The 27,642-nt window shown below is 41.2% G+C and overlaps 1 protein-coding gene across 8 annotated transcripts in view; it reads left to right on the top strand.

Moving 5' to 3' along the window:
• ITSN1 (intersectin 1) overlaps positions 1-27,642 on the top strand; it is a 241,885-nt gene that overhangs the window by 156,138 nt on the left and 58,105 nt on the right. For 4 of the 8 annotated variants that reach the window (XM_063639318.1, XM_063639316.1, XM_063639317.1 and 1 more), the window contains 7 exons: positions 8,694-8,941; positions 11,648-11,807; positions 16,015-16,220; positions 16,987-17,069; positions 20,907-21,073; positions 24,239-24,284; positions 27,018-27,139. In XM_063639318.1, the coding sequence (XP_063495388.1) occupies positions 8,694-8,941; positions 11,648-11,807; positions 16,015-16,220; positions 16,987-17,069; positions 20,907-21,073; positions 24,239-24,284; positions 27,018-27,139 (1,032 nt within the window). Of the gene's footprint in view, positions 1-434; positions 450-8,693; positions 8,942-11,647; positions 11,808-16,014; positions 16,221-16,986; positions 17,070-20,906; positions 21,074-24,238; positions 24,285-27,017; positions 27,140-27,642 lie in introns of all 8 variants that reach the window. The other 4 variants (XM_063639320.1, XM_063639322.1, XM_063639315.1 and 1 more) reach the window with 3 other exon arrangements.

Raw genomic sequence — 27,642 nt, 5'->3', positions numbered from 1 at the left:
GATTGTCAAATATGTAAATACCATGTAATAGGAATCTAAAATTTCTGAAAATACAATGTCACATCAGTGAGGACCTCATTATAATTTCTTTTAACGTTAAACAAACCAGCCTAATATTTTTGAAACTGGATTTTGTTGCAACACAAGGTGCAGAGAAGCAGCTCACTCTCATCCTAAAGTAAGGGAACGTTATGAAATGTGACGATGAGGAAATGTTGCAGGTGATCTGTATCTTAATGAGAAAGTGTTGCTCTTTTTCGGAAACATATTTGGGCTTCACCTGTAATCCTAGGCCTGTCGAAACCTTTTCCTCGAATTGGCTAGTTAACCACCAGCTTGATGAGATGTGTAGAGTTTAGATATGCTGTAAGAATAAAGCATGTCATTAAACATATATTTTGCCTTGCTTTCAAACCTTTGCTTTCCTGGTGGAGGTTAAAGGGGAATGGGTAAGTGTTGCCTAACTGTCAGGAAGTCTGCATCTTATTCAATGTTTTGTCCTTTTAAGTCACTTGATTTCTGTGTAAGTACATGTATCTCTGGGTGTTGTTGTGGCAGTAAAAATGTGTTTGAGTCTGTGTAGTAGGTTGTGCTTTAAAAAAAAAAAATAAGTCGTAAGTCTTCTCAGCTTGTGTACTGGGTTTCTTTTTGTTAGATTCCTTTTAAGGACTAACTTGAATGCTCTGTGTTTGGCAAGGGATTAGGTCAAGTCTCCATCTCAGGCCATAGACAAAAAGGAGTTCCAAGTAGATTAAACATAAAAGATAAAATTCTGGGAAAAAAAATTTTTTAAGGAGACTGTTGGAATAATTTTCTGGCTAAGAAAGGCCTTTTTAAGCTATAAAAACCAGAAGTTGTAAGAGGCAAAAATGGACAGTTGACAATATGCAAAAATTAAAATGTCTGTGTTTCAAAATATATGAGACCAAGGGTTACATAAAGGGTTACCCCTGTTACATAAAGATTCTAAACAGTTCACTTTGAAAGACACCCACAAGCCTTAAACAATTGGCAGAGGGTGGGAAGGGACATTCACAGATGAAGTAAAAAGTCAGTTATTTAAAAAATACATGAAAAGATGCTTAGCATCTTGGGTGATCAGAAAAATGCAAGTTATAACACAAAATAGCATTGTTCCTCTGTCAAATGAGCAAGTTTAAAAGTCTGGTAATATCCAGCTTTGTCAAGAGTAAAGGACAGTGGATATAATATACATTGTTAGCATGGTTGTATAAATTGGTTAAGCAATTTGGAAGGCAATTTGGCAGTGCCTGTTTAGATTTAAAATTCTCGTTCCCTCTGCCCCAGAAATTCTATTTTTCTCCTTCCTCTCATTCTTCTTCTTCCTCTTTTGGGCACATGCACAAATATGTGTGTACATGGATGTTCACTGCAGTGGTGTTGGTAAAAGCAAATAAACAGCCCAGTGTCCATCAGTAAAGGGATGGCTTAAATAAATTATGATATAGCTAAAAAATACAATGAAGATTAAAACTTGTATAGATCACATATACACATAAGATTTCCATCAAAAAAGCAGAAGAATATGTGCAGCCTAATTGCATTTTGGTTAGAAATAAAACTATATATGTATTCATGTGTTTATGTATAGTTAACAGTTTTGAAATATATATATCAAACTGTTAACAATGGTTACCACTGGGCAGCAAAGAAGGGGCTTTCATGTTGAATTTTATAGACTTCTATGTTATTTTCATTTTTATAAATGTATCTAATTTGTAATTTTTAATAAAACACTAAAAATAAATTCAAGGACAAGTATATTAGAGAATATCTACTCAGGACTGTAATAGTGTTTATTGTATCTCAGACCTCCCAAATATGTAATGAAATGTAGAATGTACTACTAGGCATAATTCGTTGGCTTGTGGAAGGGACAGCAGTGTTTCGATTTTGTACTACAAAATGCATTGTGATACTCCAGGTGCCATTCAGCTGTGTTATCTTCGTGAGGATAACAGTCAATGCAAAAAGATAGATATTGACATCTAATAGCAACAGGTTTGTATTTTTTTAATTTCATGAATTTTGCAGTTAACAAATGATGAGCATGAAACATGTAGTACAACATTACTGTCAGTCTCTCTAGGTTGAAAAATCCGGGGTTCACTTATACTTTTGTGGGCACAGTCATCAGATTCCTCAAACGTCTTTGGGACATAGCTTACTATAATACGTTCGATTTTTAGAAGTCTAACAATGTGACAGTGTTTCCTTTTTTAATGTAGGCAGTCTTAGCCCTAAAAATATTTTGCTTTTAGAAAAACTTAGCCCAGTTTTATCCAAAACTATAATTTTTCATGGTTAACAAAAATTTAATGTGATACCTTGTATATAGCACTATTCTCAGTGCTGTTGATAATAGAAAATTATCAAGTCTGCCATTCATATGTTTAAAATCTTTTTAGAAAAATCTAGAGAAACACATGAAAAGGCCACCATGTGATGAAGTTCTCAGTAAATATTCACTAACTCTGCTAGGAATTTAAAAGAGGAGAGGAATCAGTATACAGTGATGTGCTCAGGGAAGCCGAATGCCTTCCAGTTGAGTTTGACCTTGATGGCTAAGGCTTAGATGCTTAGAAAACACATGGCCTCTCTTGATCTGGAAGTCCAAATACTTGGAGGGTGAATTAAATCAAATTTGACATCCGTAACATATTAGTAGAACATAAGAAATGAGAAGACCTGTGCTCACTGCTGTTTTGTTGAAGTTTATCTTGAGAACACAGGCTGAGTGTCTAAATCAGTATAGTCTTTTGGCTTTCATGAGCCACATTGCAAGAATTGTCTTAGGCCGCACATAAAATACACTAACACTAACAATAGCTGATGAACTTTAAAAAAAAAGCTTGCAAAAAAAATCTCGTAATGTTTTAAGAAAGTTTACGAATTTGTGTTGGGCCGCATTAAAAGCTGTCCTGGGCCACGTGCAGCCTGTGGGCTGCGGGTTGGACAAGCTTGGTTTAAATGCTTATCCTTGGACTGGTACAGGCCTGAATGCATCCAGATTGCTGAGGGAAATTCCAAAAAATAACCATGCCAGGGCTCATCCCCAGAGATTCTGAGAACTCTACTGCATATACAGCCTTCAAAAGTCTGACCAGGTGGTTCTGTTAGGGAGTCAATTTCAGGAACCACTGATCTAACCTAATCTCTTTTTCATGTCAGGACTAATCCTAAATCATTTCTAGAAAATATCCTCTTAAAAATATCCAAAGAAGAATGGACTTCTTTAGTAGTTATCAGTCATTAGCCAGTCAGTTCATTCTGGAAATTGTCTTAGTGTTACTCTTGTAACAGTTTTTAACTCATTCTTTTCCTTTTCTTCTCCTGACAGACATTTTTTTTAAATGTAGCCAACAATACCTTTTTCCTCTGCCTTCCATAGATTTCCATAGATTAAACATCAGAAAGCAGCTCATTTAGTAACAACTGGCCGTAATATCACTGCAGTTTTGAGGGACCAGTATACACATGATTACAGGGTTGGCTCAAATCTGGCTCAATCACTGCCTGTTTTATAATAAAGTTTTATTGGAACACAGCCAGGCTCCTTCATTCACATATTGTGTGCTACAGTGGCAGATTTGAGTAGTTGCAACAGAGGCAAAATTTGCCAACCTCCAGGTTGGAGCTTTAGAAAGAGTTTTTTTGTTTGTTTATTTTTTGTTTTTGAGACGGAGTCTCGCTCTGTCACCCAGGCTGGAGTGCAGTGGCGCGATCTCGGCTCCCTGCAAGTTCTGCCTCCCAGGTTCACGCCATTCTGCTGTCTCAGCCTCCCGAGTAGCTGGGACTACAAGCACCCGCCACCACGCCCGGCTAATTTTTTGCATTTTTAGTAGAGACGAGGTTTCACCGTGTTAGCCAGGATGATCTCAATCTCCTGACCTCAGAAACAGTTTTAAGGCCAGGCGCGGTGGCTCACGCCTGTAATCCCAGCGCTTTGGGAGGCCGAGGTGGGCGGATCACAAGGTCAGGAGATTAAGACCATCCTGGCCAACACGGTGAAACCCCGTCTCTACTAAAAATACAAAAAAAAAAAAAAATTAGCTTGGCATAATGGCGGACGCCTGTACTCCCAGCTACTCGGGAGGCTGAGGCAGGAGAATGGCATGAACCTGGGAGGCGGAGCTTGCAGTGAGCCGAAATCGTGCCACTGCACTCCAGCCTGGGCGACAGAGCGAGACTCCTTCCAAAAAACAAAGACTTTTAATATCCTCATCTAGGAATTTGGGGAGAAACCTTATATTTCAAAATCGGCAAATCCATGGGAAATGTTTTGCTACCTGCACTCCTCAACATATCCCATGCAGCCACTGTCAGCTGGTCTGAATATACAGGCTAAACCTGTTTGCTACACTTGTTTATCATGTTCTGTGAGGGAAAAAGGAATTTCTGCTTCCCCCCTTTGTGACAAGGCCAGAGATTTTAGAAATATTAATCTTACCTAATGAAGATGGCAGCCATGGAGCATATAAAAATTGAGAAAAGAGGTGTAATATTATCAGCCTTTGCCAAATGGACTTGAAGCTGAAGTAGCTGCTGTGTATATTTGACTGTTGCGTCAGTGAGCTACAATATGCAGTGTGTAATTACTAACATTTTGTATAGCAGCTCTGTAACATAGTCTCAGAAATGTGAGCAATATCTGTTGTTTGTACTTCACTTAAATGATGTTTCACTAGAATTACCCCCAAATACGTTGGGGTGTTACAGTGTGCCTGATAAAATTGTATTGAGACCAAAATTGTTAATAATAACATCTCCCGTATAGCCCCCAGTCGGTAAATGTACATTGTGTAAAAGTCCACATTGGAACCAGTCATATTACAAAGCAGTCTGTATTCCTACTTCTTGGTCTGCCATAATCTTATGTTCTCCAAAATTGGATTGGCATTTTGGGTAGTTTTCCAAATCCAGGAAGAAATATTTTTCATTTTCATATGTTGACCTTTGTGCCCTTTCTAGTGGTTTAGTTTAGGTGTTAAGAATGAAAGTCTGTTACATCCCCTGAACATTAAAATGTAATAATTTATTAAAATTGGTGTATACCTGTAAGAGTAAATTAAACTAATTGAGACTATTGTTTGAGGGGCTGTTGAAACCAGCAGATTTCTTTGCTTAAAAGTGAAATGCTGATTTCACTGTTGTCCTTAGGGATGGGAGAAGCTCTTGCTTATGAGGATAAGAGGCTGATATGGCCCCCCTCCTTCACTCCTAGGTGTACACTGCACCAGCAGGCTTTCTATCACATCTGGGGACAGGCTGGGTGTTATCAGTTTACTGGAAGGGGAGGACATTTCCCCAGGGCTTCAGGTCGCATTCCAGATGTCCACTAAAACTTTTTTTTTTTTCTTTTTTTTTTTTTTTTTGAGACAGTGTCTCGCTCTGTTACTCAGGCTGGAGTGCAGTGGTGTGATTTTGGCTCACTGCAACCTCCGCCTCCCGGGTTCAAGCAATTGTCCTGCCTCAGCCTCCCAAGTAGCTGGAATTACAGGCATGTGCCACCACGCCCAGCTAATTTTTGTATTTTTCGTAGAGACAGGGTTTCACCAGCCTGAAACTCCTAACCTCAAGTGATCCATCCACCTTGGCTTCCGAAAGTGCTGGGATTACAGGAGTGAGCCACTGCACCTGGCCTAAAAGTCTTATTAACCAGTCCATACCCTGTGTTTCAAGGGAGTGACAATAGATCATGGGACATAATTAAGCAAAGCAGCTGACCTTTGAGGAGGTCCAAAATGAGCAGACGAGTAGGAGTTCCCGTTGATGAAGGGATCCACTTGAGCCCCTAAAGGATTGCTTATGGCAAGAAGGTAAACCTAGAGGGAGCAGAGGACCCGGCAGTTAGAGCAGGGAACTCCTGAACAGAGAAGCAGATTGTTACCTAGAGGAAGGTAAAGTCAAGACCAGGCTTTTAGAACAAGACAGAAGCCCAAGTAAGAGAACTACAGCACAACATCAGAGCTGGACAGCAGAAGAGAGAATTAAAAAAAAAAAAATCTGGCTTGGCACAGTGGCTCACGCCTGTAATCCCAGAACTTTGGGAGGCCTAGGCGGGCAGATCACCTGAGGTCAGGAGTTCGAGACCAGCCTGGCCAATATGGTGAAAACCCATCTCTACTAAAAATAGAGAAATTAGCCAGGTGTGGTGGCAGGCACCTGTAGTCCCAGCTACTCAGGAGGCTGAGGCAGGAGAATTGCTTGAACCCAGGAGGCAGAGGTTGCAGTGAGCTGAGATTGTGCCAATATGCTCTAGCCTGGGTGACAAGAGACTCCATCTCAAAAAAAAAAAACAAAAAACCACTTTTAGTATGCCAGGCATTGGTGTAAACATTTGTCAGTCCTCACAGTGAGCATGATAATAAGACAGGTATTTTTATTATCCCCATTTTACAGATGAAGAAACTGAGGTGCCACGAGATTAAACTTGCCCAAAGTCAACCAGTTAATAGATTGTAGAACTAGCTCCTAAATTGAGACGGTCTAACTGCAGAGCCCTATTCTTGATCATTACACTTTGCAGTCTTGACACTAAGTTATTGTGTGTTTGGCTCAAGCTCCTAACCCACTCCTGCCTGACATCACCTTTGGTCCTAGAACCAAGGTGGCTGATCTTGACTATTGAACCTACTGAGAAGTCTGGCAGGACCTGGCTTGGACAAAGACAGCTATGTTTCCAGTGTGGAGCAAAGTTATAATGTGTCACCATATCACCAAAATGTAAACAAGGAAGGAAAGACATCTAGCCATTTGAGTTTAGCACAAAAGAAGATCCAAATGGGGGAAAATTTGTCTTAAATCCCCATCTAGAGAAACAGTTGGGGCTGTCCAGAAAGAGAACAGTAAGAACAAAACAATGACTGGAAAGTGGCTAGTGTGTTCATGTGGGTGTAAGTGTGAGCAGAAATGATAGAACTGTGAAGCCAAAAATTCAACCTTTGGAAGTGTTATTGCATTTTATGCAAGGGAACTCCCTTTTTGGTTGTTTGGAGAATTCTCAGCTTTAAAAATTGCTTTTATCTGTGACGGTAAAGATTCCCTAAAGTGAAGCAGCAAGCAGCATCCCCTACTTGCTGAATATATTGTAAATAACAGGTAGAATTCAGTAGTAAGCCTTGCCTTGCATTCTGTTTTCTCCACCTCTACCCCAAACATTTGCTAATTCAAACAAGCTAATAAGTATTGAACCCTATTGCTCACTGTCCACTGAGTACATATAGATTGATGTTTGGTTTGTTTAATGTAATCATTTTTTTGCTTTATTTTTAATTAATTTTTACTGAATACTTGAATGGATTAGATAACTGGTATTTTTGTCAGATTTTTCCAAACTCATTGTTAAGACCCTCCCTACTCATGTCTGATTTCTAAGAAGCAACTTTAATTTCCAGTGAAGTGTTTGATGTTTTACTCCTTAGGTAGCATAGGAAGGGGTAAAAATAAGATATAAGGTTTCATAAGATAAGACCCTTATAAGAATTATAGTAATGAAAATAAATTTTTTTTTTTGAGACGGAGTTTCACTCTTGTTGCCCAGGCTGGAGTGCAATGGCATCATCTCAGCTCACTGCAACCTCCGTCTCCTGGGTTCAAGCGATTCTTCTGCCTCAGCCTCCCGAGTAGCTGGGATTACAGGCATGCGCCACCATGCCTGGCTAATTTTGTATTTTTAGCAGAGATGGGGTTTCACTACGTTGGTCAGGCTGGTCTCAAATTCCCGACCTCTGGTAATCCGCCCGCCTCAGCCTCCCAAAGTGCTGGGATTACAGGCATGAGCCACCGTGCCCGGCCCAAAAATAAATTTCCTAATAGCAAATGTGATTGTCCTCCAAAGTCATTCCCCTGTTGCTCATAAAATAGTAGGGACAACTTGTAAAGAAAAGTAGAATCATTTTGGCTATTTTGGATGATCCATTTGAATCAGAATTAAAATGCTTAAAAGCATTTGGTGTAATAAATGGCCTCTGTGAAATTTTTAAACAGTATAATCCTGTATTTTCCTGTGCACTGAATATGCAAGTTAAATTTATACAAAAGAAAACTATAGGACCTTAATACAATTGATTATTGCTGTAAATAATGACTTCCTTAATTTTCTCATCATGTGTCTGTGGAGCTTTTAAATGCTTAAACACAGCAGCAGTCAGCTTTGCTTCCTGTGGAAACCATTTAAGGCCATGGTTTTTTTTTTTAATCTTCCTTGTCCCTATACTGAATAAATACTACTTAGTTATTGGAAGTTTTCAGAGTACTGAATTCATATTGATTGCACCCTTTGCTTTCAACTTTAAGTAATAAACTCAAGTCAAATTATTTTTGATAATGACGTGACTTTCTGATGAAGCCTGTCAAGTCACTTCCCAAATCAAAATATTTAAATTACATGCCTCAGGACTCCAGGCACTTTGTCTCAACTGCCATTATTAGGAAAGCATGGGGTAAGGCTTTTTAAAAAGGTACAGAGAATAAGAGCTTGAATTATAGTGCATTTTTTTTTCAGCATTACTGCTTAGACTCTTTTCCCAGACACTTGGACTAAAATGAAGAAATTCCTATCCCATATGTGAATCTAAAGAGGGCAGAGGCTTGGGACTTCGCTGTAGTTGGGTGCTGGATCTATTCAGGGGTTGATTTAGTTCTACTTAAAGTTGTGACTTTTTCCACAGGTGGATGAAAGCCAAACTGGAGAACCCGGCTGGCTTGGAGGAGAATTAAAAGGAAAGACAGGGTGGTTCCCTGCAAACTATGCAGAGAAAATCCCAGAAAATGAGGTTCCCGCTCCAGTGAAACCAGTGACTGATTCAACATCTGCCCCTGCCCCCAAACTGGCCTTGCGTGAGACCCCCGCCCCTTTGGCAGTAACCTCTTCAGAGCCCTCCACGACCCCTAATAACTGGGCCGACTTCAGCTCCACGTACGTGTTGGTGGGCTCTTTCTGATGATTTTCGAAATCCCAATTTGGTCATTTCCCCCCCGCCCTTAAGTATTTTCATAGTCTTAGATTGTCCTTCTATGTGAGGGAGCTGGCTCATTTTCAATGCTCCTTTCTCTGGCTGGCGAATTGGAGATTACAGTCCCTGAACTGGATTTAATGATATCATTGTCTAACAGTGACTTACCATGGTACAAAATGAAGCCTGTTATCTTGTTTTTTTCAATAATGTATTTGTATCTATCATTCTTGTGGAAGAAATGGAGAAATACAGTTTCCTAATAATCTGTTTTGACATCCATGTCAGTCAGCAAATTTTCAGAGTCATTTCCTGCATGCAAATAGCACTTTTCTTTGCCAGGCAGAATCAAAAATTGAGTTCAGTCATGTGGTTCTGAATAAGATAGAAAGCTGTTTCCTTTAAAGCTTTCCACTTTCATTAATCTTATACAAATGTACAGTAGAATGAAGAGGTGTTGGTGCTTGGCCACGGTTAGTTCTGTGCCCTGGTTCATCAGGAAATGGCATTTTAAAAACTGTATGTAAGCAGAGGTTTGAAATGATAGATGAAATTGTTGTTCAGACTTCCAGTTATAGGGCCATGACCTAGATGAGCAATTGTCTAAAAATATTTTATACTAGGATACAAGTATGAGTGATTTGAATAAGAAGTGTTTAAATTTTTTTTTCAAGTCTAATCATCTTTCAGAAGAAACAAATTGAAGGCAAGGAATCCAGATGTATTGCTGGAGAAGGATCAGATGGAACAAATAGAGGGAAGAAAGAATAATTACCCAGGGCGGGAGGAAGTGGAGGGAAGGATGTAAGGAATAGCAAGTTTTTCATACTTTATTTTCACATAAAAGGCTGAAGGTGCTAAAGAAGATCCCCTCATCTAATCTCTGCTTTAAGAAAAAAATAGCCTTCCATTAGCTTGACTTCCAAGTTGAAACTTTCCCTTACTCTTTTGGTCTGGACTGAAAAGTTCTGAGTTTTTAAACTAAAGCTTAGGCTAAAATAGAAGACTAATACCATATTTTCCAGGATTCGTTTTGCTGGGGATCAAATCAGTATGCCTCTTCTTCAGTACATGTATGGTGTGCAATTCTATTGCTATAATTGTGGGCACCTTATTTTCCAAATGAAAAATCAGGAATTATTTTGATTTTCAGATTTGTTTGTATATCTTACAAAGATGTAAAAAGTAAATTGCCTTTAGATCTGCAGTCACACAGATATGTTTATCTGAAATTATTTATTATTATTTATTATTATTTTGAGACAGGGTCTCACTTCATCACCCAGGCTGGAGTGCAGTGGCATGACCATGGCTCACAGCAGCCTTGACCTCCTGGGCTCAAGCAATACTCCTGCCTCAGCCTCCCAAGTAGCTGGGCCTACAGGTGCCTGCCACCATGCCCAGCTAATTTTTAAGTTTTTTGTAGAGATAAGGTCTCACCATGTTGCCCAGGCTGGTCTTGAACTCCCGAACTCAAGTGACCCTCCTGCCTTGGTCTCCCAAAGTGCTGGGATTAGAGGTATCAGCCACCATGCCTAGCCTGTTTATCTAAAATTATTGAAATCACAAAACTAGAACTGTCCCTGGGACCCAGGACAACTGGTTGCTGTCAGGATGCCACTTGTAATTGCTGTGGCATCTAGGCATACTACCAGGTACTTACTATAGAATGCATGGGTCTGAGAAATGGTGTTGAGAAGCTCCAGCTCCATAGGTGGCATGTAGCTTTTTTTTTCCTCATTTAACTATTGTTATTACAAATGATAATGATCACGTGAGGATGTTTCTCCGGGGCTTTACAGTTACAGAGTATTTCCCTAGCCTGTATTTCATATACCCTCACAACTAACCTTAAGTGGCACAGTATTGTTCCCATTTTATCACTGAGGAAATCAAGATTCAGACAAATGCCTTTTCCTCTCCTCCTTGTTCTTTTATTTATTTTTCTTTTTGAGACAGAGTCTTGCTCTGTCACCCAGGCTGGAGTGCAGTGGCGTGATCTCAGCGGCTCACTGCAACTTCCGCCTCCCGGGTTCAAGCAATTCTTGTGCCTCAGCCTCCCAAGTAGCTGGGATTACAGACTCAACGCCACCACCTAGCTAATTTTTTTTTTTTTCTTTTTGAGACGGAGTCTCACTCTGTCATCCAGTCCACAGTACAGTGATGCGATCCTGGCTCACTGCAACCTCTGCCTCCCAGGTTGAAGCATTTCTCCTTCCTCAGCCTCCTTAGTAGCTTGGATTACAGGGGTGTGCCACCATACCCAGCTAATTTTTGTATTTTTAGTAGAGACGGGCTTTCACCATGTTGGTCAGACTGGTCTCGAACTCTTGGCCTCAGGTTATCCGCCCACCTCGGCCTCCCACAGTGCTGGGATTACAGGCATGAGCCACTGTGCCCAGCCTCCTCCTTGTTCTTTCACTGTAGAAAGCCACATAAGTATACTAGGTTTGTGTTGCACAGGCTCATCGGTTGCCATCTTTTTCTTTTTTCTTTTTTTCCTCTTTTTTTTTTTTTTTTTTTTTTTTGGTACTTTACTGTGAGTAAAAAGCTGGCATATTAGGGAGTGCTTTTTTTTTTTTTTTTTTTTTTTTGGTACTTTACTGTGAGTAAAAAGCTGGTATATTAGGGAGTGCTTGTTATTCATGGTGTTGTGCTTTTCCCTCCAGGTGGCCCACCAGCACGAATGAGAAACCAGAAACGGATAACTGGGATGCATGGGCAGCCCAGCCCTCTCTCACCGTTCCAAGTGCCGGCCAGTTAAGGCAGAGGTCCGCCTTTACTCCAGCCACGGCCACTGGCTCCTCCCCGTCTCCTGTGCTAGGCCAGGTAAAGGCAGCCAGTGAGAGTGTGAAGACTTAGCATGCTATCCAGTGCCAAAAACTTCAGCAAATGCTTTTTGGCAATGTCATTTTGAAGCAAGCCTTGTTATGTGTGTCTTGGTTGGCTGGCAGTATGGGAATCCAATGCAGGAGCCAGAAATCTGCTGTGAATAGTTGGGAGTTGGGGGTGGGGGTGGGACACAGTCAACTTCTCCTGCCTGGGTTGATGAACGAAGCTTCATTGCAGAAGTGGCACTTGAGCTACATCTTGACCAGTGGGTAAGATCTTACTAGAAAATGCAGAGATCCGGCCTGTCAGACAGAAACTGCTGGGAGAAAGTTTCGAAGGCAGACAGTCAGAATGTATTTAAGGAAAATCACGCACCCCTACATTTGTCTAGACCACTGAGTTTTTTTTGGAAAAGGTAGACCAATTAAAGGTTAATGGGAGGCTCTGAAATGCCCTGCTCGGAAAGAATAATGTCTGAAAGGATAAAGGTGGTTATTCTGAATAGTTCTCTTTTGCTTAATACAATAATGATAAAATACTCAAATTTCTATCAATAATCATGCCAAATAGCAAGTGCCCATCTGGGAGGCACTGGAGGTTCCAGCATCATTTCTGATCTGAGAACACCCAGATGGAACACAGGCTCTAGGCAGATCCATCTGGAGGAGCGACGTGCAGGAAGATTAGAGTGGAGGGCTGGCAGGGCAGTGCCACCAGTCAGGGGGCTGTTGGTGTCACCCAGCTGAGACCCAGGGCAGGCCTGGACCCAGCTGAGTTCACATTCACCAAGTAGGGAGGTGCCGGTGGAAGCAGAAGAGGCGAGCACGTGGGAGAGACTGCAGAGGAGAGTGAAGAGGTTGGAGTCACAATGCCTGTGGGAGCCGAAGGAAAGGGAAGAGGGCTGGGATTGAGAAAACAGGCCCACGTTAAAGGCGGAAAGGAGGAAGGCAGAAAATGAAATGAATGCACAGTTAAAGGGAAGAGTTGGGTTTTAGTTGTGTTGAGTTGAAGGTGAACATGGGACCCTGTCTGGCAGGCTGTTAGAACATGGATCTGGAGGGTGGAAGAGAGCACGGGATTGGGATTATAGATTAGAGCCATTCCCATAGAGAACATTATCAGATCTCAGGAAATGTGTGAGGTCGTCCAAGGAGAGAGAATACAGGGAGAAAATAGCAAATCCACAGGCACGTGTGTGTTCTGTGGTCTGGAAGAAGAGGAGCTACTCAGCAGGAAATGGTACTTTCCTTTGCATCTGTCCTAGCTCAGCATTTAGCACGTGTCACATGCTCAGTCAACAGTGACTCAGTGACGGGGTGGGGGGCTGTTCCAGAGAGTGGAGGTGGGGGAGGGGAGGTTGCTTATGTTACTAAGCACCATGGTCAGGGCAAAAAAGAGACCATTCATTGTGACAGGTAGAGCTTTGTAACCTGGGAAGGAGAAGGATGAAACCACACTGCAGGGGCGTAAAAGGAAATGAGCAGCAAGAAAGTGGAAAGATCTGCAAAAAGAGAAGGACCAGAGTGGAGGGTCCTCGGGAAAGCAAGAACCGGCCATGTTGCCAGTGGAGATGGGGATGGAAAAGTGAAGTGTCAGAGGATATAGTTGGTATAAGGCAGAAAACGTTAAAGGCACAGAAAAGACAGGAGTCTTTTTCTTCTGGGTGAGGAAGACTGAAGAGATTGGAGAAGATAAAGCCAAGAAAAATGTTCATGTTGGGCTGCATGACATTGTTCTCAGTGAGGAGGGAGCCTGGACGGGCTGCGGAGTGTAGAAGAGGTTTGGGAGCAGGCAAATGAGGGATCCGACAAAGAAGAATGAAGAATTGGGCCGGTGCGGTGGCTCATGCCTGTTATCGCGGCACTTTGGGAGGCAGGCAGATCACCTGAAATCAGGAGTTCGTGACCAGTCTGGCCAACATGGTGAAACCTCATCTCTACTAAAAAAAGTAAATAAATACAAAAATCAGCCAGGCGTGATGGTGGGCGCCTGTAATCCCAGCTACTCGGGAGGCTGAGGCAGGAGTATCGCTTGAACCTGGGAAGCGGAAGTTGTGGTGAGCTGAGATCGCACCACTGCACTTCAGCCTGGGCGACAGAGCAAGACTGAGTTCTCAAAAAAAAAAAAAAAAAAAAAAATGAAGAATTGCCTGGCTTAATTTAACCTGAGTCTGTAATAGATCATTGCACATTGCCTCAGCTTTCTCTAGCAATGCTTCACAGCTTGGGACTAGGAATAATAATAGTTACATAGCTCACCACTGTTACTTCTATCATAGCAATACTGTGCATGGATCTTACTAAACTTCCTTCCCCCTCCCCACCTACACACATCTTACATTACTGTGGGATTGCTAAACTTTAATAGCCTTTTGGAGAAAGTATCATCTCTACTTTACAGATGTGGAAATCGAGATTCAGAGAGATTAAACAGTTGCCAAAGCCAGAAAATTAGTAAGTGACAGACCTGGGATTCAAACCCAGAGTCCACGTCCAGCCCAGGCTGGGGTCATTAGGGCCCATCGATGTGAAAAGGTTGACAAAGCAGACACAGGGAAGATTTCTCAGGGGGAGAGATTCTGAAATACCAGTGAGGGCACAGTTGAAAGGCCAACCCTGGGGTCCATACGTAGAGAAATCAGTGAAGTGGCCGAGAGGATTAGATAGTGCAGAAGGGCTGTGAGATGAGCTACGCGGGCAGCAGGTCCGCTGCAAGAGGGGGAAAATGGAAGGTCGAGAATATACAATCTTAGGGGTGTTCAAAATCCAGGCAAACCCCCTCAGCTCTGAGGGACTTGAAGGAGTGAATGTACAGCTAAGTGGAAGGAAGTAGGATAGGGATGTTGTGGGTTTAAGAAGGCAAGAACCCATGAAGACCAGGAATTAGAGGTTATCAACATAGATGCTGAAAGTATTTGACCTGTTGTAAATGCTCCGCTTATCAGACATAATCATAACTTAATGTCAGTATAATATAAATAACTTCCAAAGGCAAGTACAAATTGGTTCTGAAGTAACTCTCTCTAGGCATTATCCTTTGTGCTTGTCCATTCATATATATGATTGAAAGTTGGTGTTTCATTTTTTACTAAATGCTTTAAGATACTGTAATGGTTTAATGCTATAGCTTCTTAAAAGATAATAAATGCCTCACCCTGCCTTTCCAGCCTGACCTCCTCCTCCACCCCTCCATGAGACTAGGCCACATGCAGCCACGGATTGTGCTTCTCTTCCCGGACCCCTTGCAGTGTTCCACCTCGAGGCCTTTGCCCATGCTGTGCCCTCGGCCTGGAGTGCCCTTCCTCCGAAGCCCTAGCTGTCAAAGTCCTTCTCATCCTTCAAGGCCCATCTCAGATGCTGCCCCCTCTGTGAAATTTACGCTGATGCCCCCAGGCAGAATTCATCCCTCTTTTCTCTTTATTCCTGCAGTGAATAGTAGGAACTCCTTTTTAGTATATTTTATTCTGCCAGGTAGTACACTTGGTTGTTTTTATCTCTGTCTTCCCTATTACTTGTGAGTTACTTGCTAATAATACTGCCCATCTTTATAGTGCTTTATGGTTAATAAAGTGCTTTTCCCTAAATTATTTGTGGGAGGCAAAGACTGTTTTTTTCATCTTTGTAATCTCGTGGGGTAGTGCATGTAGATGTACAATAAATGGTAATTACAGTGAATTTATGCTAACCAAATCCCTGTTTTCTCTGAAAAGGAACTAAAACAAGCATAATCCAGATAGGGCCTATTTCCCTGGGTCCACCTAAACTAAAATGCCAGTTAATGATCTCATGATAGTTCATGAAATTTCTGCTCCAGTGTTAATCCACCACTAAAAATACCAGTCAAATTGGAAATGGGGAGGTGTCCTGGGCAACTTGAGAGTGAAAATAGAACCAAAATATAAAAGGCACACAGCCAGATGCAACAGAATAATTGTGACCTCCTGGCTTGTTGAAATAGAGAGTTCTCGATGGTCAGACAATGACTTTGTTAAGAGGCTGGCAGGCTTTGGCCTCCACTTTTGGAAATAAACAATTGTTGGGAAACAGTGAAGCATCCAGCCCTCCTGCTGTGCTGCCTCAGGGCCCTTTGTGGCGGTGTGTGCTTGTCTGGCCTGTGCTTGTTGGAGAGGTGCCATGTTCACGTCTGCCCTAATTGATAACAAACCGCAACATAACGAGAGGTCCTTTATGTTGTTCCACACAAGGGTGAAAAGGTGGAGGGGCTACAAGCTCAAGCCCTGTATCCTTGGAGAGCCAAAAAAGACAACCATTTAAATTTTAACAAAAATGATGTCATCACCGTCCTGGAACAGCAAGACATGTGGTGGTTTGGAGAAGTTCAAGGTCAGAAGGGTTGGTTCCCCAAGTCTTACGTGAAACTCATTTCAGGGCCCATAAGGAAATCTACAAGGTATTTTTGTACTTATCTGCTTGTATTTGATGAAAACAATATTAGGCGTTAAATTACTATTTGCACTAGTTAAGATTCACAGACAGGACTTGCGGGATTAGTTTGTCTTCTAGATATTTTAACTGCAAAAGTTAGAGTATATAGAGTACCAAAAGGGAGCCTCTTATAGATAAGTGCATTCTTTCTTCTCTCATGAAAACCTATGTGCCTTGTTGTTCATTGCCTTATGCAAGAAGGAATTCAGCTCTGAGACCTGGAACACTCTTGTGCATTAGTTGGAGATTATGACTCTCTTTATGCTTATTACCCAGTGCTGTACCAGATATATATGAATACTTGGAAACCCAAAGCATTTGGGGAAATGATCAGAAGGACTTAATTGTCTTTTTCATTAGGGTCTTATAGCATGGAACCTAAGGTTGTTAATTCCTCCAACCATATTGATGTTCAAAACAAATTATGAGCTTTAAAAGGATGAAAATAGCAAAAATATTCAATGAGCATCTCTGTCAGTCATGCCTTGAAATAAACTAGTACATAAGCCATGTGTCCAGTATAGCAAAATGCTGAAAAATAAGAATGTGAGCTTAGAGTCATGCCTCTGTAGTACCTTATTATGTGTTTTTAACCTAGCTAAGTACAACTATTTCAGCTGTGGGTTGTTTAAAGTTTTAAAACTTAAGCAGTTTTAACAGAAAAATCAGTGTCATCATACTATTTTCTTTGAAGATAAAAATTAAAATACTCTCTTCTTCCCTTATTGCAGCATGGATTCTGGTTCTTCAGAGAGTCCTGCTAGTCTAAAGCGAGTAGCCTCTCCAGCAGCCAAGCCGGTCGTTTCAGGAGAAGGTGAGGGCCTGAGTTGTATTATGTTCTTCAGAAGGGTCAAGGACATTGTGTAAATGTTTGAAATGAGATTGAATTTCATCTTAAGATAGACTACATTTATGATCAGTATATTAAACTACAGTAAAGTGAAAGTTTAGCTCCTTACAGAATTGGAGTACTTCATGGAAAATACTGTCAGATATATTAATCATCAAAAACTGGATTTTTCTAATTATATTTTATTATAAGCCCTTTGACTTTTAAAAGAGACCCATTCGGTTCACTAAGAATCAAGTTTTCCGAGGATCTCTATAGCTAAATTGTGGTCATTGCTTCACCTAACATAGTCTAGTCTCATCTGACTTCATAGATAAGTATTTCATTTTAAAAGTAACTACACAGACCACTAGAGTTCTCACAGTAACATGAATGCCATCTGTGCCATCCCAAATGAAAGTGAAACTCAATTTCTGTGCTCCATGAAAACAACCAAACCAGACAATTTAGGACTAAAAAAAAAATCATTTTGAGTATTTATTATGCAAATAATTGCTTTCTTTCCTCAATCTCCACTTGGTGACATAATCCTAAATATTATATGGATGCCAGCTGAACAAAACTTATGTAATTCAGGCCCTCATGGTAAAAATCTCACATCTTTTTTACATTCAGAACAGCCATCATCACATCCTAACTGAAGAGTGCTCCCTGAGTTAGATGGGTTTTCCGTGTAGACGTCTGAGCAGTGTTGTAGTTAACAGATGCCATAACTAACCAATTCCATAGTAATTCTTTATGGGTTCCTTGAATACATTACAGGAGAATAGAATGTTCTATTTAGTTTGTCTGCCATAATGAGATTGTTAAATTCCTTAGAAACCTTGCCCAGTGAAAAATAGTATTATTAAAACAGCTGTTTTAGGTGAAGACAGCAAGGATTAAGGTATAATGGCATTTTAGACTCACAGTAACAATGTTCTTTTTTCAAGAGGATTTTTTAAAGTAAAAATTTTTTTTAGCTCAATATAGCTATAAAACCTTATCACTAAACAAATCCAGCATCTAATTTTTGCTATTACCATGAAAATGATTAACAGAGTTCCCTTTATACATTCTCATTATCTTAATGATTTTTTTAATCCACTGTTAGGGTAACAAGGCAAAAAGCTCCTTTAAACACAGCACATGCAGTCAGTTTAGTAAAAAGCAAATTATGCACCTCACCAAAAAATAAGAAAGAAAAAAACTTTGGTGTGTTATATCCAGTCAAGGCTCACTGGAGGGCTGGAGTTTGTATCTTGACTCACCCATCTAGTAACAGTATTATTTTGTTTATGCCTTAGCTTCCTTGTCTGTAAATTGGCTGTGATAACTACCACTTGAGGTAGGAAATCATCACAAGGATAATGAGATAATATGCAGAAGGCTTTTAGAACAAAGCTCAGTAAATGTCTGCTACTTTTATGTCGTTTTTGCTTTATTCCCTGGATTACTGATAAAGCCACATAAAGTATGAGCATCCTCATCCAATAGCAGTGTGGAGGAATGTTTATTTATTTGTTTTGAGACACGTACTGAGGCCTCAATAAATAGGTCACAAGTGAACTATGCATATACTTAAAATTGGGCAACATAATAGAGTTAAATTCTGATCTTAGTTTGTATTTACTACAGCCATTTTGAAATGACTTAGTTATTAGAAATATTTGGAAAGGTTGCTGGCTTTGTGAAGGGGTAGGAGGACATTAGAAATTCTGAGAAAAGCTATTTACATATATTAATGAGCATCATGTAAATACCACATTGAACATAATCAAATTTAAAGTAAACTGTAAACCAGATAAAATAGATGATTGGCTTGGGTTGCTTTTAAAATATTTAAAATATTGGCTTGGGATGGCCAGTGCCCTCTGTGAAATGTCTCCTGAGAAGGGGTAGCAGAAGAGGAACCTCTGCCTATCCATCATCACGTCTCTGGGTTTCATTGTCACCCTAAAGCCACTCTCAGATGTCTTTGTGCAAGGCAAGCAGGGCAGGGCCAGCCTCAGTCTTCCCAGTCTCTTTTATATTTTATACTGCAATACCAAGTTCAGCCAGAGTTCATGTTTCTGAAGTTTCTTAAGCATTTGGAAAGTTACTTCAAAATCTGAATCAGTTTTAAAGAAAGTAACTTTGAAGTTGAGGAATCACTGGGGAAAGTATTGATGGCCAAGGATCGTGTCTTAAATGGCCAAATATGATCTAAAGAACAGTAACGGAGCAAAATGAAAAGGGAAGGGTGAAAGTATGGAGAAATCAGAAAAATGAGTCTGTTAGTGAAGAAAGAATGACCCTATTAAAGCCACCAAACTTTGATTTCCTTTTGTGGGAAATCATTTTTCCAATTTTCACTGTGGAGGTATGTGTTACCAGTGCCTCAGGGCTAAAGACAGAGAGTCTTCTGTTTTCCCTGGGACGTTTGAATGACCTGTGTCTGCCATGGGGCCCAGTGCTCTCCACCAGCAATTGCTGCTGGCCTCGGCGCTGACAGGTCAACACTGGCGCTGAAGGAGGCCCTTGTTGCTCCAGGGGCTGCCCACGTGAGCACAAGAGTTAGAGGTTTTTGTGTTTTTGTCTGTTTGTTTTAGTTTTCATTAGTACCTCCTGCAGAGGTTCTGATAATCAACCGAAGGAGTTCTCCATACAAAATTCCTGCCTCTTACTCAACACGAGGCTCGACATTAAAGGAACATCATCTGAGGTTTAGAGAGAAACATACATTGTCCATCATAAAAATGAACTTTTTGGGTAAATGGTGATTTCTCTGTTGCTTTAAAAAAATACATACAGAAGCCTACGATAAAATGGAGAAAGAGTGGAAACAAGAAACACGCGCATCTTTCTGTAAATCTTTTATCCTGTACCTAGAACCCCCGTCCAGGATTTTGGGTCTGGTGGTCTTTCTGAGAGTGTGATTTGGTTCTAAACCTTAATGAAATCCACCAAGAGTGATGCAAAGTTCTACGTCTAATTAAAAAGAAAAGTTTCTTCTGTAATGCACACCCTTCAAATTCAAGACACAAAGGAACAATAGTTCTTATCCTTTAAGACTAAATTACATGAATAATAAAATGTGATACACTATGATTTGTCTTTTTAACTTGTTGAAAGGCTTTCTGGGATTGGGTTAGACATTCCTTTTGTCATCAGTCCTCTCTACCTGTTTGTCCTCTTGAATGACAACTAGATGCCCATTTTTAACTCAATAATATGTGTAACTCATTTTGTGTTCTAACAGCTTCCTATCATGTTGTGTATATGGCACAATAGGACATAAGTTTTCAGGCACTTGAATAATGAAAAGTATGTCTTACTTAATTTACGCAAAGGATATATGCTAACAATTTTTTAAAACTGTGACTTGGTACCCTCAAAACTGAAATACACATATTTAATATGCTTACCAAGAGCCTGCATATGAATGCATCTGACCCAGTGTTCAGCACAGAGTAGGTATTGTGTAACTCTTAGTTAAAAATAAATGTAAAAACCATTTTCATTCAAAAAGAAATCGTGACGCTAAATGGTAGATCACTCTTAAATACTCAAGTGTCGGTAAACATGCAGTTGGGTTTTTTGTTCCTGTGTCTGGGTCTTCCCAGGAATTGTCTGCCTGTCTGCAGCTACTGAACTTTTATGTGCACTGGGGGAATGTGGAACCCAGGGCATTCTGCAGCTCTGTATTTTATCTGTGACTAGCCTTTCTCTTGAATGGATCTTGTCCTAACTTCCTTATTCGTAAACTTGCTTTTGCAAAGCTGTCTGGGATTTCTTTAAACAATCAAGCTCTCTCCGTATCTCAATATTTCTCCCCACCAGAATTTATTGCCATGTACACTTACGAGAGTTCTGAGCAAGGAGATTTAACCTTTCAGCAAGGGGATGTGATTTTGGTTACCAAGAAAGATGGTGACTGGTGGACAGGAACAGTGGGCGACAAGGCCGGAGTCTTCCCTTCTAACTATGTGAGGCTTAAAGATTCAGAGGTAAACCCACATTAACTGTTTCCTCTCCCTTTCTGTGCGGTGATTCTCTTTTTGGGGAGTCACGATGTTTGACAGCGGAACTTTGTTGGGTTTTGCTAAGTTCTGGAATGTGACAGTAAATCCAGTGTGACCTGTCATTGTTTGATCTTGTCATTTGGCACTGCGGAGTAAGCACTGGCTTCCCCCAAGCAGAACGCCATCAGGGCTAAGTGGAGGCTGAGTGTGATGGGGCTGGTCCACATCAGCTGGGAGGATAATGTTCAGTATTAAGCTCTCTTCCTGCCTGTAACTGACTTATGCTTTGGAGTAAACTTTCTTGATTAGATCATTATGGTCATTGATTTTTAAATGCCCCAAGAATGATAGCAATATTTTGCCTGTATAAACAGAAGTATTCTGGTGATAATCGCCCCAGAATATTGGATATTACTAGAAAGTTTTTAGAATTTCTGGTTTTGCCCACACAGTAGAAAGACACAAGATCTAAGAGATGGGTACACTTTTGGCTAGGCCTTAGAATCTCCGTTGATCAGGACGGAATTTAAGTGCTGTTACCCGTATAAATTGGAAGTGCTCTCACTGTTGTTAAATAGAGCTCTAAAAATTTTATCGCATAAACTGTGGTCTTAAGATAGTGCAAGTTGAATGGAATGGTGGGGTGGACCTACCACAGAGTATGGGAGTCAGTCTTGCAGGAGCCACTTGCACGTTAGTGGAGTTTCAGGGTATAAATGGAGTCATTTAACAGATCCAATGCACATTTAAAAAAACCAACAAGAATTGACTCCTTTTTTTTTTTTTTAAGCATTGACAGTCAATTCACAGTTATTTTCTCTTTCTCCTCATACCTCTTAGGTACTGAGAGAGAAAAGGCTGGCAGGGGGCCTGTAGGGGCCGCTTTCTCAGGAGTGAGCAAGTGGACAAAGTTCTCTGTCTCTTTCAAATGCCAGTAGTAGAGTGTATACTGGGCCTTCCACGTGCGGCTCCGTGTGCTCGGAGGCTCTGGGGGCGAGGCTGGGCCTGGTGCCCTGCTCTAGGAGTCCTGCCCTTGGCCTGCTCACCTCTCCTGCAGCTCCCAGAAATGATTTTATTTGCTTGGATTTTGTTTTCTTAAGGGGTGGCATTGTTTTGCTTTTTGGTTTTTCTTGCTGTGGTCTTGAGAGCAGCTAAGTGGAATTCCCATGGATGGATTTACATAAGTCTGCCCACCCTTGGAGAATCTGGCAGAAGCCTGGAAGAAAGTAATTTTGCCCTGTGAGACAGCTGGCATATTGGACTTTTCAGACCTGGAAACAGAGAATTAAATTCTTTGCCAGGCCAGCAAGTTGAGTCCAATGGGAGTCATACGGATGATATTTCAGGGGAGTTGGGTAAAACACTAAAAGCCAGACTCAATTCCTACTACCGTGCATGAAAACTCTTAAAGTGACTTTACCTTTTGGATCAGTTAAAATATGAAAGCCATTACTTGTAATGTATTTTAATAAGTTACAGTTTTCTACTTTAATAAAACCATCCGAAATAAATTTTAGGAAAACACACAGTGACTTTTTTTTTTTAAGGTAAGTGGAGTTATAAGGTACTTTCTTAACCACAGTCTTAAATTACTAGCCACAGAAGAACTAGCAGTACTAAAAATTTTTAGATATACATCTAGCTATACTATTCAATAATAATGAAAAAAAGTCTGAAAACTCAGCTCTTTCATCCTACTTGAATACAGAGTTCAGTGTAAAAGCAAAATATCCAACCAAACTTAACACTAGACCCAGCTTCAGATACCAGAATTGACGTCTGGGCACGGGGAGAGTTGTCCCATCCTGCTTCCCTTGTCTGTATGGGCAGGTCTGGGGCACAGTCTGGGGGACTTTATAGGTGCAGGGAGGACAGAACATGGCCTTCTGAATCCATCTCAGCTTATGGGGCTGGCTGTGGTTTTTCAAAGGGAGCACACTGAAACTACTTGAACTCTAGGGTACTGTCAATTGCCTTGTTCTTTTTATGGAGTATAGGGAGTAGGTTCTAAGCCTGTACTAGGAAAGTTAACTGGTCGCTGGAGTCTTGTTTCATTGGTATTCCTTTTTTGATATGCAGCCTATTGAAAAATAGTGAGAGATTGCTATTGTATAACTTTGTTCATTAATAAAGCAGAATCAGAGTAAAAGTTTAACCCGAACTTTTCCTGGTAAATGGTTCTTAAATTTCAATAAGCAAAATAAAGAGACTATAAGTTGTGTTCCTGGTAGATAAATGGCATATTTTTATTCTTTCAGTAACTCATGTTTAGTTTATTAAGCCTTTTGTTTTGTTTTAATTGGAATACTTAATTTACTGCAAGATAGACTGAAGCATAAACTAATTTAGAATAAAGCACTTTGTAACAACAGATTCTGTTCTGGCTCCTGTCCTGCCTCTCGTCTCTGTTGTTGGCTTACTTGGCTGGTTTAAAATTCCATGAGTATCCCAGAGAGGAATTCAACCCCAGAGCACTTTTTAAACACTTGATAGTTGGGAAGAAATATGCTCTGCCTCTATGCATTGATAGAGAAATTTCAGTGTATAAACGCTGTGAAATTGGGTGGAAAGGCCACACAGGACAGCCACTGCCTCTTTGGATAGAGAGGGGTGAATAGGATGGGGGAAGAGAGGCTCCAGTTGTCCCTGTTAGTTTTTTAAAAAGGAAAGCTCCTGAAGCAAATGTGCAAAATATTAATATTTTAATGTGTTAAAACCGGGTGGTAGGCTCATGAGTTATATTCCCTGTACTTTTTATGTGTGAAGTATTTCATAATTAGCCATGTGAAAATAAGTCTGAGCTTAGTGTTTAGGATGTAAACTAACAGTCTTCCTAGCCTGGAACCTCCTGTTAGATTTGACCAGGTCCAAGAAGTGCCTGTGCTCGGAGCCGTCTGGGCTCTTACGGGCCCCATACTCTGCCGTTTTTTTCTCTTATAGAAACGAGTAAAAGCCACATGTTTTAAAGTACTTATTTTTTTCCATGTTTTCCTGATCTATATCCTTGTGTCAGGTGATACAGTGCTGTGTTTTCCCAGAATGAAAAGTGGGGCTTTGGGGCTCAAGCGGGTTTGTATCATCATTAATCGTTTTTAAAGTTGCATGATCAAAACTTCAGCATGCAAATGAGACCTTTTGCTCTGTTTTAAGGGCTCTGGAACTGCTGGGAAAACAGGGAGTTTAGGAAAAAAACCTGGTAAGTTACACACCCTGATGCTTACTTTTCAATGTTTTGAATGTAATTGATAGTTGCTCCCCATCTTTGTGTATTAGGGCCAGAAGCCTAAAATAAAAAGAATCTTTCCTAAGAGTGGTGAGAGTAAGTCCTTTCCTTGGAATCCATTAATAATTTTACTTGGTTATGAGATTTGTCTCTTGCTTCACACATGAAGAGCGGAGATGTTACCTGACAGAATGTTCTCTTGGGTTGTCGAGAAATAATTCAGGTGAGGCCAGGCGCGGTGGCTCATGCCTGTAATCCCAGCAATTTTGGAGAGCGAGGCAGGTGGATCATTTGAGGTCAGGAGTTTAAGACCAGCATGGCCAACAGGGGAAACCCAGTCTCTACCAAAAAATACAAAAATTAGCCAGGCATAGTGGCATACACCTGTAACCCCAGCTACTCGGGAGGCTGAGGCAGGGGAATCACTTGAACCTGGGAGGCCAAGGTGGCAGTGAGCCGAGGTTGTGCCACTTCACTCCAGCCTGGGCGATAGAACAAGACTCTATCTCAAAAAATAAAATAAAATAAATGCATAAATAAATAATTCAGGCAAGATGCTGGGAAGTTATAATACATGGAGCTGTAGGATTATGGGCTCAGCTGCTTCTCCGTCTTCCTCTTAGGCTTGGTTAGCCCTTTTTCATTTTCTAACAATGCATTCCCAGGACACATGCATTGGAGAAGATTAGAGGAGCAACACATCTGAGTGTAGGTCCCATTAATGTAGAAGCCATCAGATGGTTTTCCTCAGTACACATTGAAGGTACAAAATTATAGTCATGCCTCTGAATCCAAAGTGTTTTAGTTTATTTCAATAAAATCACATGTGCTATAAATAGCACTAAAAAGAAAGAAGCAGATGTGAAATAATACAGTTTCTGTGGCACATCTTCCTGGTCTAGGTCATTTGAACTTTTTTGCTATAATATCCTTAGGAAATTATAGGTTGAAACAGTCACTGAAATGCCAAGAGACGGATTTGCCTGTCTGTCTGGTGCCCAGCTCCAACTGGGCTTACATGGCCAGAAAAAGGAAGGGAAATTTCACATAGTCTAGGTTTTTATTTTAGTCAGATAAATACTGTCAATGGATGGAGATACATTGGACCACCCCACCAAATCTCTGTTTTAAGTGTAAGTTTTCTAAGTTTTGGACATTTGTCATTCCAGAGGGTCCAGATATTTCATAGATGAAGCCCAGGTGGGCTGGGCTTTGCTTTGCACTGAAACTAGCAAGAAAGGACACAAAAGACTGCAGAGAATGTTGGGGCAGATTGCTGGCTACATATGCCAGGTCCCTTGAGGAGCAAGAGCATCCAGTGCCAAATAGGACGCTAGTTTGGTCTTTCTCCAAACCATAAACTCTTGGAGCCAAGAGCTGGTCTTTGGTGTGTTGCAGGAGAGTCCTCATCCCAGCGTAGACATCCCAGCTGGAGCTCCCAGGCAGAGCCTCGGCTGGGCCAGTAGACTGTGCTGTGGCCATTCTTGCCTGCCCCAAGCTCTTCAAAGCATTAGGCAGGGCCCGGCCTGCACCGTGACCACCAGGTGCTTCTGTCCTGGTGGCCGACCCCGATAGCATGCAGAACAGGATGAGAGTGGCTTGCTTAAGGGCCAGAGTCTTACTTGTTCCCTGGAGTGAGTAGAAAAGTAGGAAATCTTGTCAGAACATGAGACCTTTTTGCGTTCTTCCTTTCCATTCTTCTTTACTTCATTCCTTCTTTCTTCTTTTTTTTCTGTCCTTCTTTTCTCCTTTCTTTCACAAACCACACTTGGAGAGCAAGGGTAGAGGAGTAGAACAGTTTGTTCTGTATTGCTTCTAGAAGTTCAGAAAGCAGTAGCTGCAGATGTGCCAGAACTCAGGCAGAGAAGGGTTCTGTCTTTTCATACTCGATCTCCGGGGCCAGGGGAAATGTGTGTTTCAGAGCCTGGTCTGTGGTACTGCTGGAATTTTTCCCATGGGACTTTTCACATTCAGGAAAAGTACAGAACTGTTTACATTTTTTTCCCTGTGCTGAATTGTTTTTGTATAAAGTTCCCTTCTTAACTCCAGGTCCCTCCTATAACGTGAAATAAAAAGAAAGAAATTTGCCCTGCCGTGATTTGCACCTGATATTCAGGGATTACTCTCAAAATGTGAGCCATAAAGAAGAAGGCTGTGTCGTTGGGAGTGAGAATCTGCAGCAACAACATAGAAATAAGCCCCTGCCGGGCTTCCAGTGGTTTCTGAGGAAAATGGGCTTCTCTTTCTACCATACTTGGTAGCTGGAAAAGCTATTGAGTCCTTTAGTCACTTTAAAGTAGCACTTTAGCCATTGAGTGCTACTGTGCTGGGGTGGGTGGTGAATGAGGCCCCACACTTGGCCTCAGGGCATTCTGGGTAATTATGGGAGGGGTGTGACAGAAGGTGCCCGGAGTGGGCAAGGAGCGGACTTCGTGGAGGGAAGTTGGTAAGTAAGTTTCACGGGATGACAAGGGAGTCTGCAGCCCACTGAGGGCTCGAGGATCAGCCAGGCCCTTGAATGCTGCATCTTCCTGGTAGCTCTGGGAACAGGGGCGTTTCAGGGAGCCTTACTCGTTTAGTAGAAATCCAGCCCAATACACTGGTTTTGATGTGTTCATCTGTGAACCTGGGAGGCGCCTGCATCTTCTTGGCCATTTCTCCTGCTAACTCTAACAGTGCACTGCCATGTTTGATCTTGTTTTTCAGAAATTGCCCAGGTTATTGCCTCATACACCGCCACCGGCCCCGAGCAGCTCACTCTCGCCCCTGGTCAGCTGATTTTGATCCGAAAAAAGAACCCAGGTGGATGGTGGGAAGGAGAGCTGCAAGTCAGTGTCTTTTTTGTTTATTTACAATTCTCCATCCAAGTTTCAATACACAAAATCTCAAAGGGACGTTATTTTATTGTGAAGTACAAACCACCCCTCGCCGCCTAAATTCTGTATTTGGATAGTGAGAGATGCCAAATTTTCTGTGTTTGTTTAGTTCCTAAGTTTCAGACAGCCGGTAACAGATTTCTGAGAGCTAGGAGCTCATATGAAAACATATCTTTTCCATTCCTGAATTCAGATAGTGTCGGCATAGTGAGAACTCGTATGACGAGGGATGCCTGCATATCCTTATGTGCCTTGGCATTAGAGAGTGGAGCTTTTCGTCAGTGGTATTAGAAGGTGTGGCACAAGAGCAGATTTCTTTGCATTCAAAGCCACATCCATACATCACGGTATTTTTAGTTCCCGTGTGTGTGTGTATGTGTGTGTATTGTTAATCATATCATCTTGTTACACATTTTACCATTCCAGATACTTCCTATAAGTCTCATTTCCAGAGA

Source organism: Symphalangus syndactylus, chromosome 5 (genome assembly GCF_028878055.3).
Source record: "Symphalangus syndactylus isolate Jambi chromosome 5, NHGRI_mSymSyn1-v2.1_pri, whole genome shotgun sequence".
NCBI lineage: Eukaryota > Metazoa > Chordata > Mammalia > Primates > Hylobatidae > Symphalangus > Symphalangus syndactylus.
This window is presented reverse-complemented; position numbering and strand designations above follow the sequence as displayed.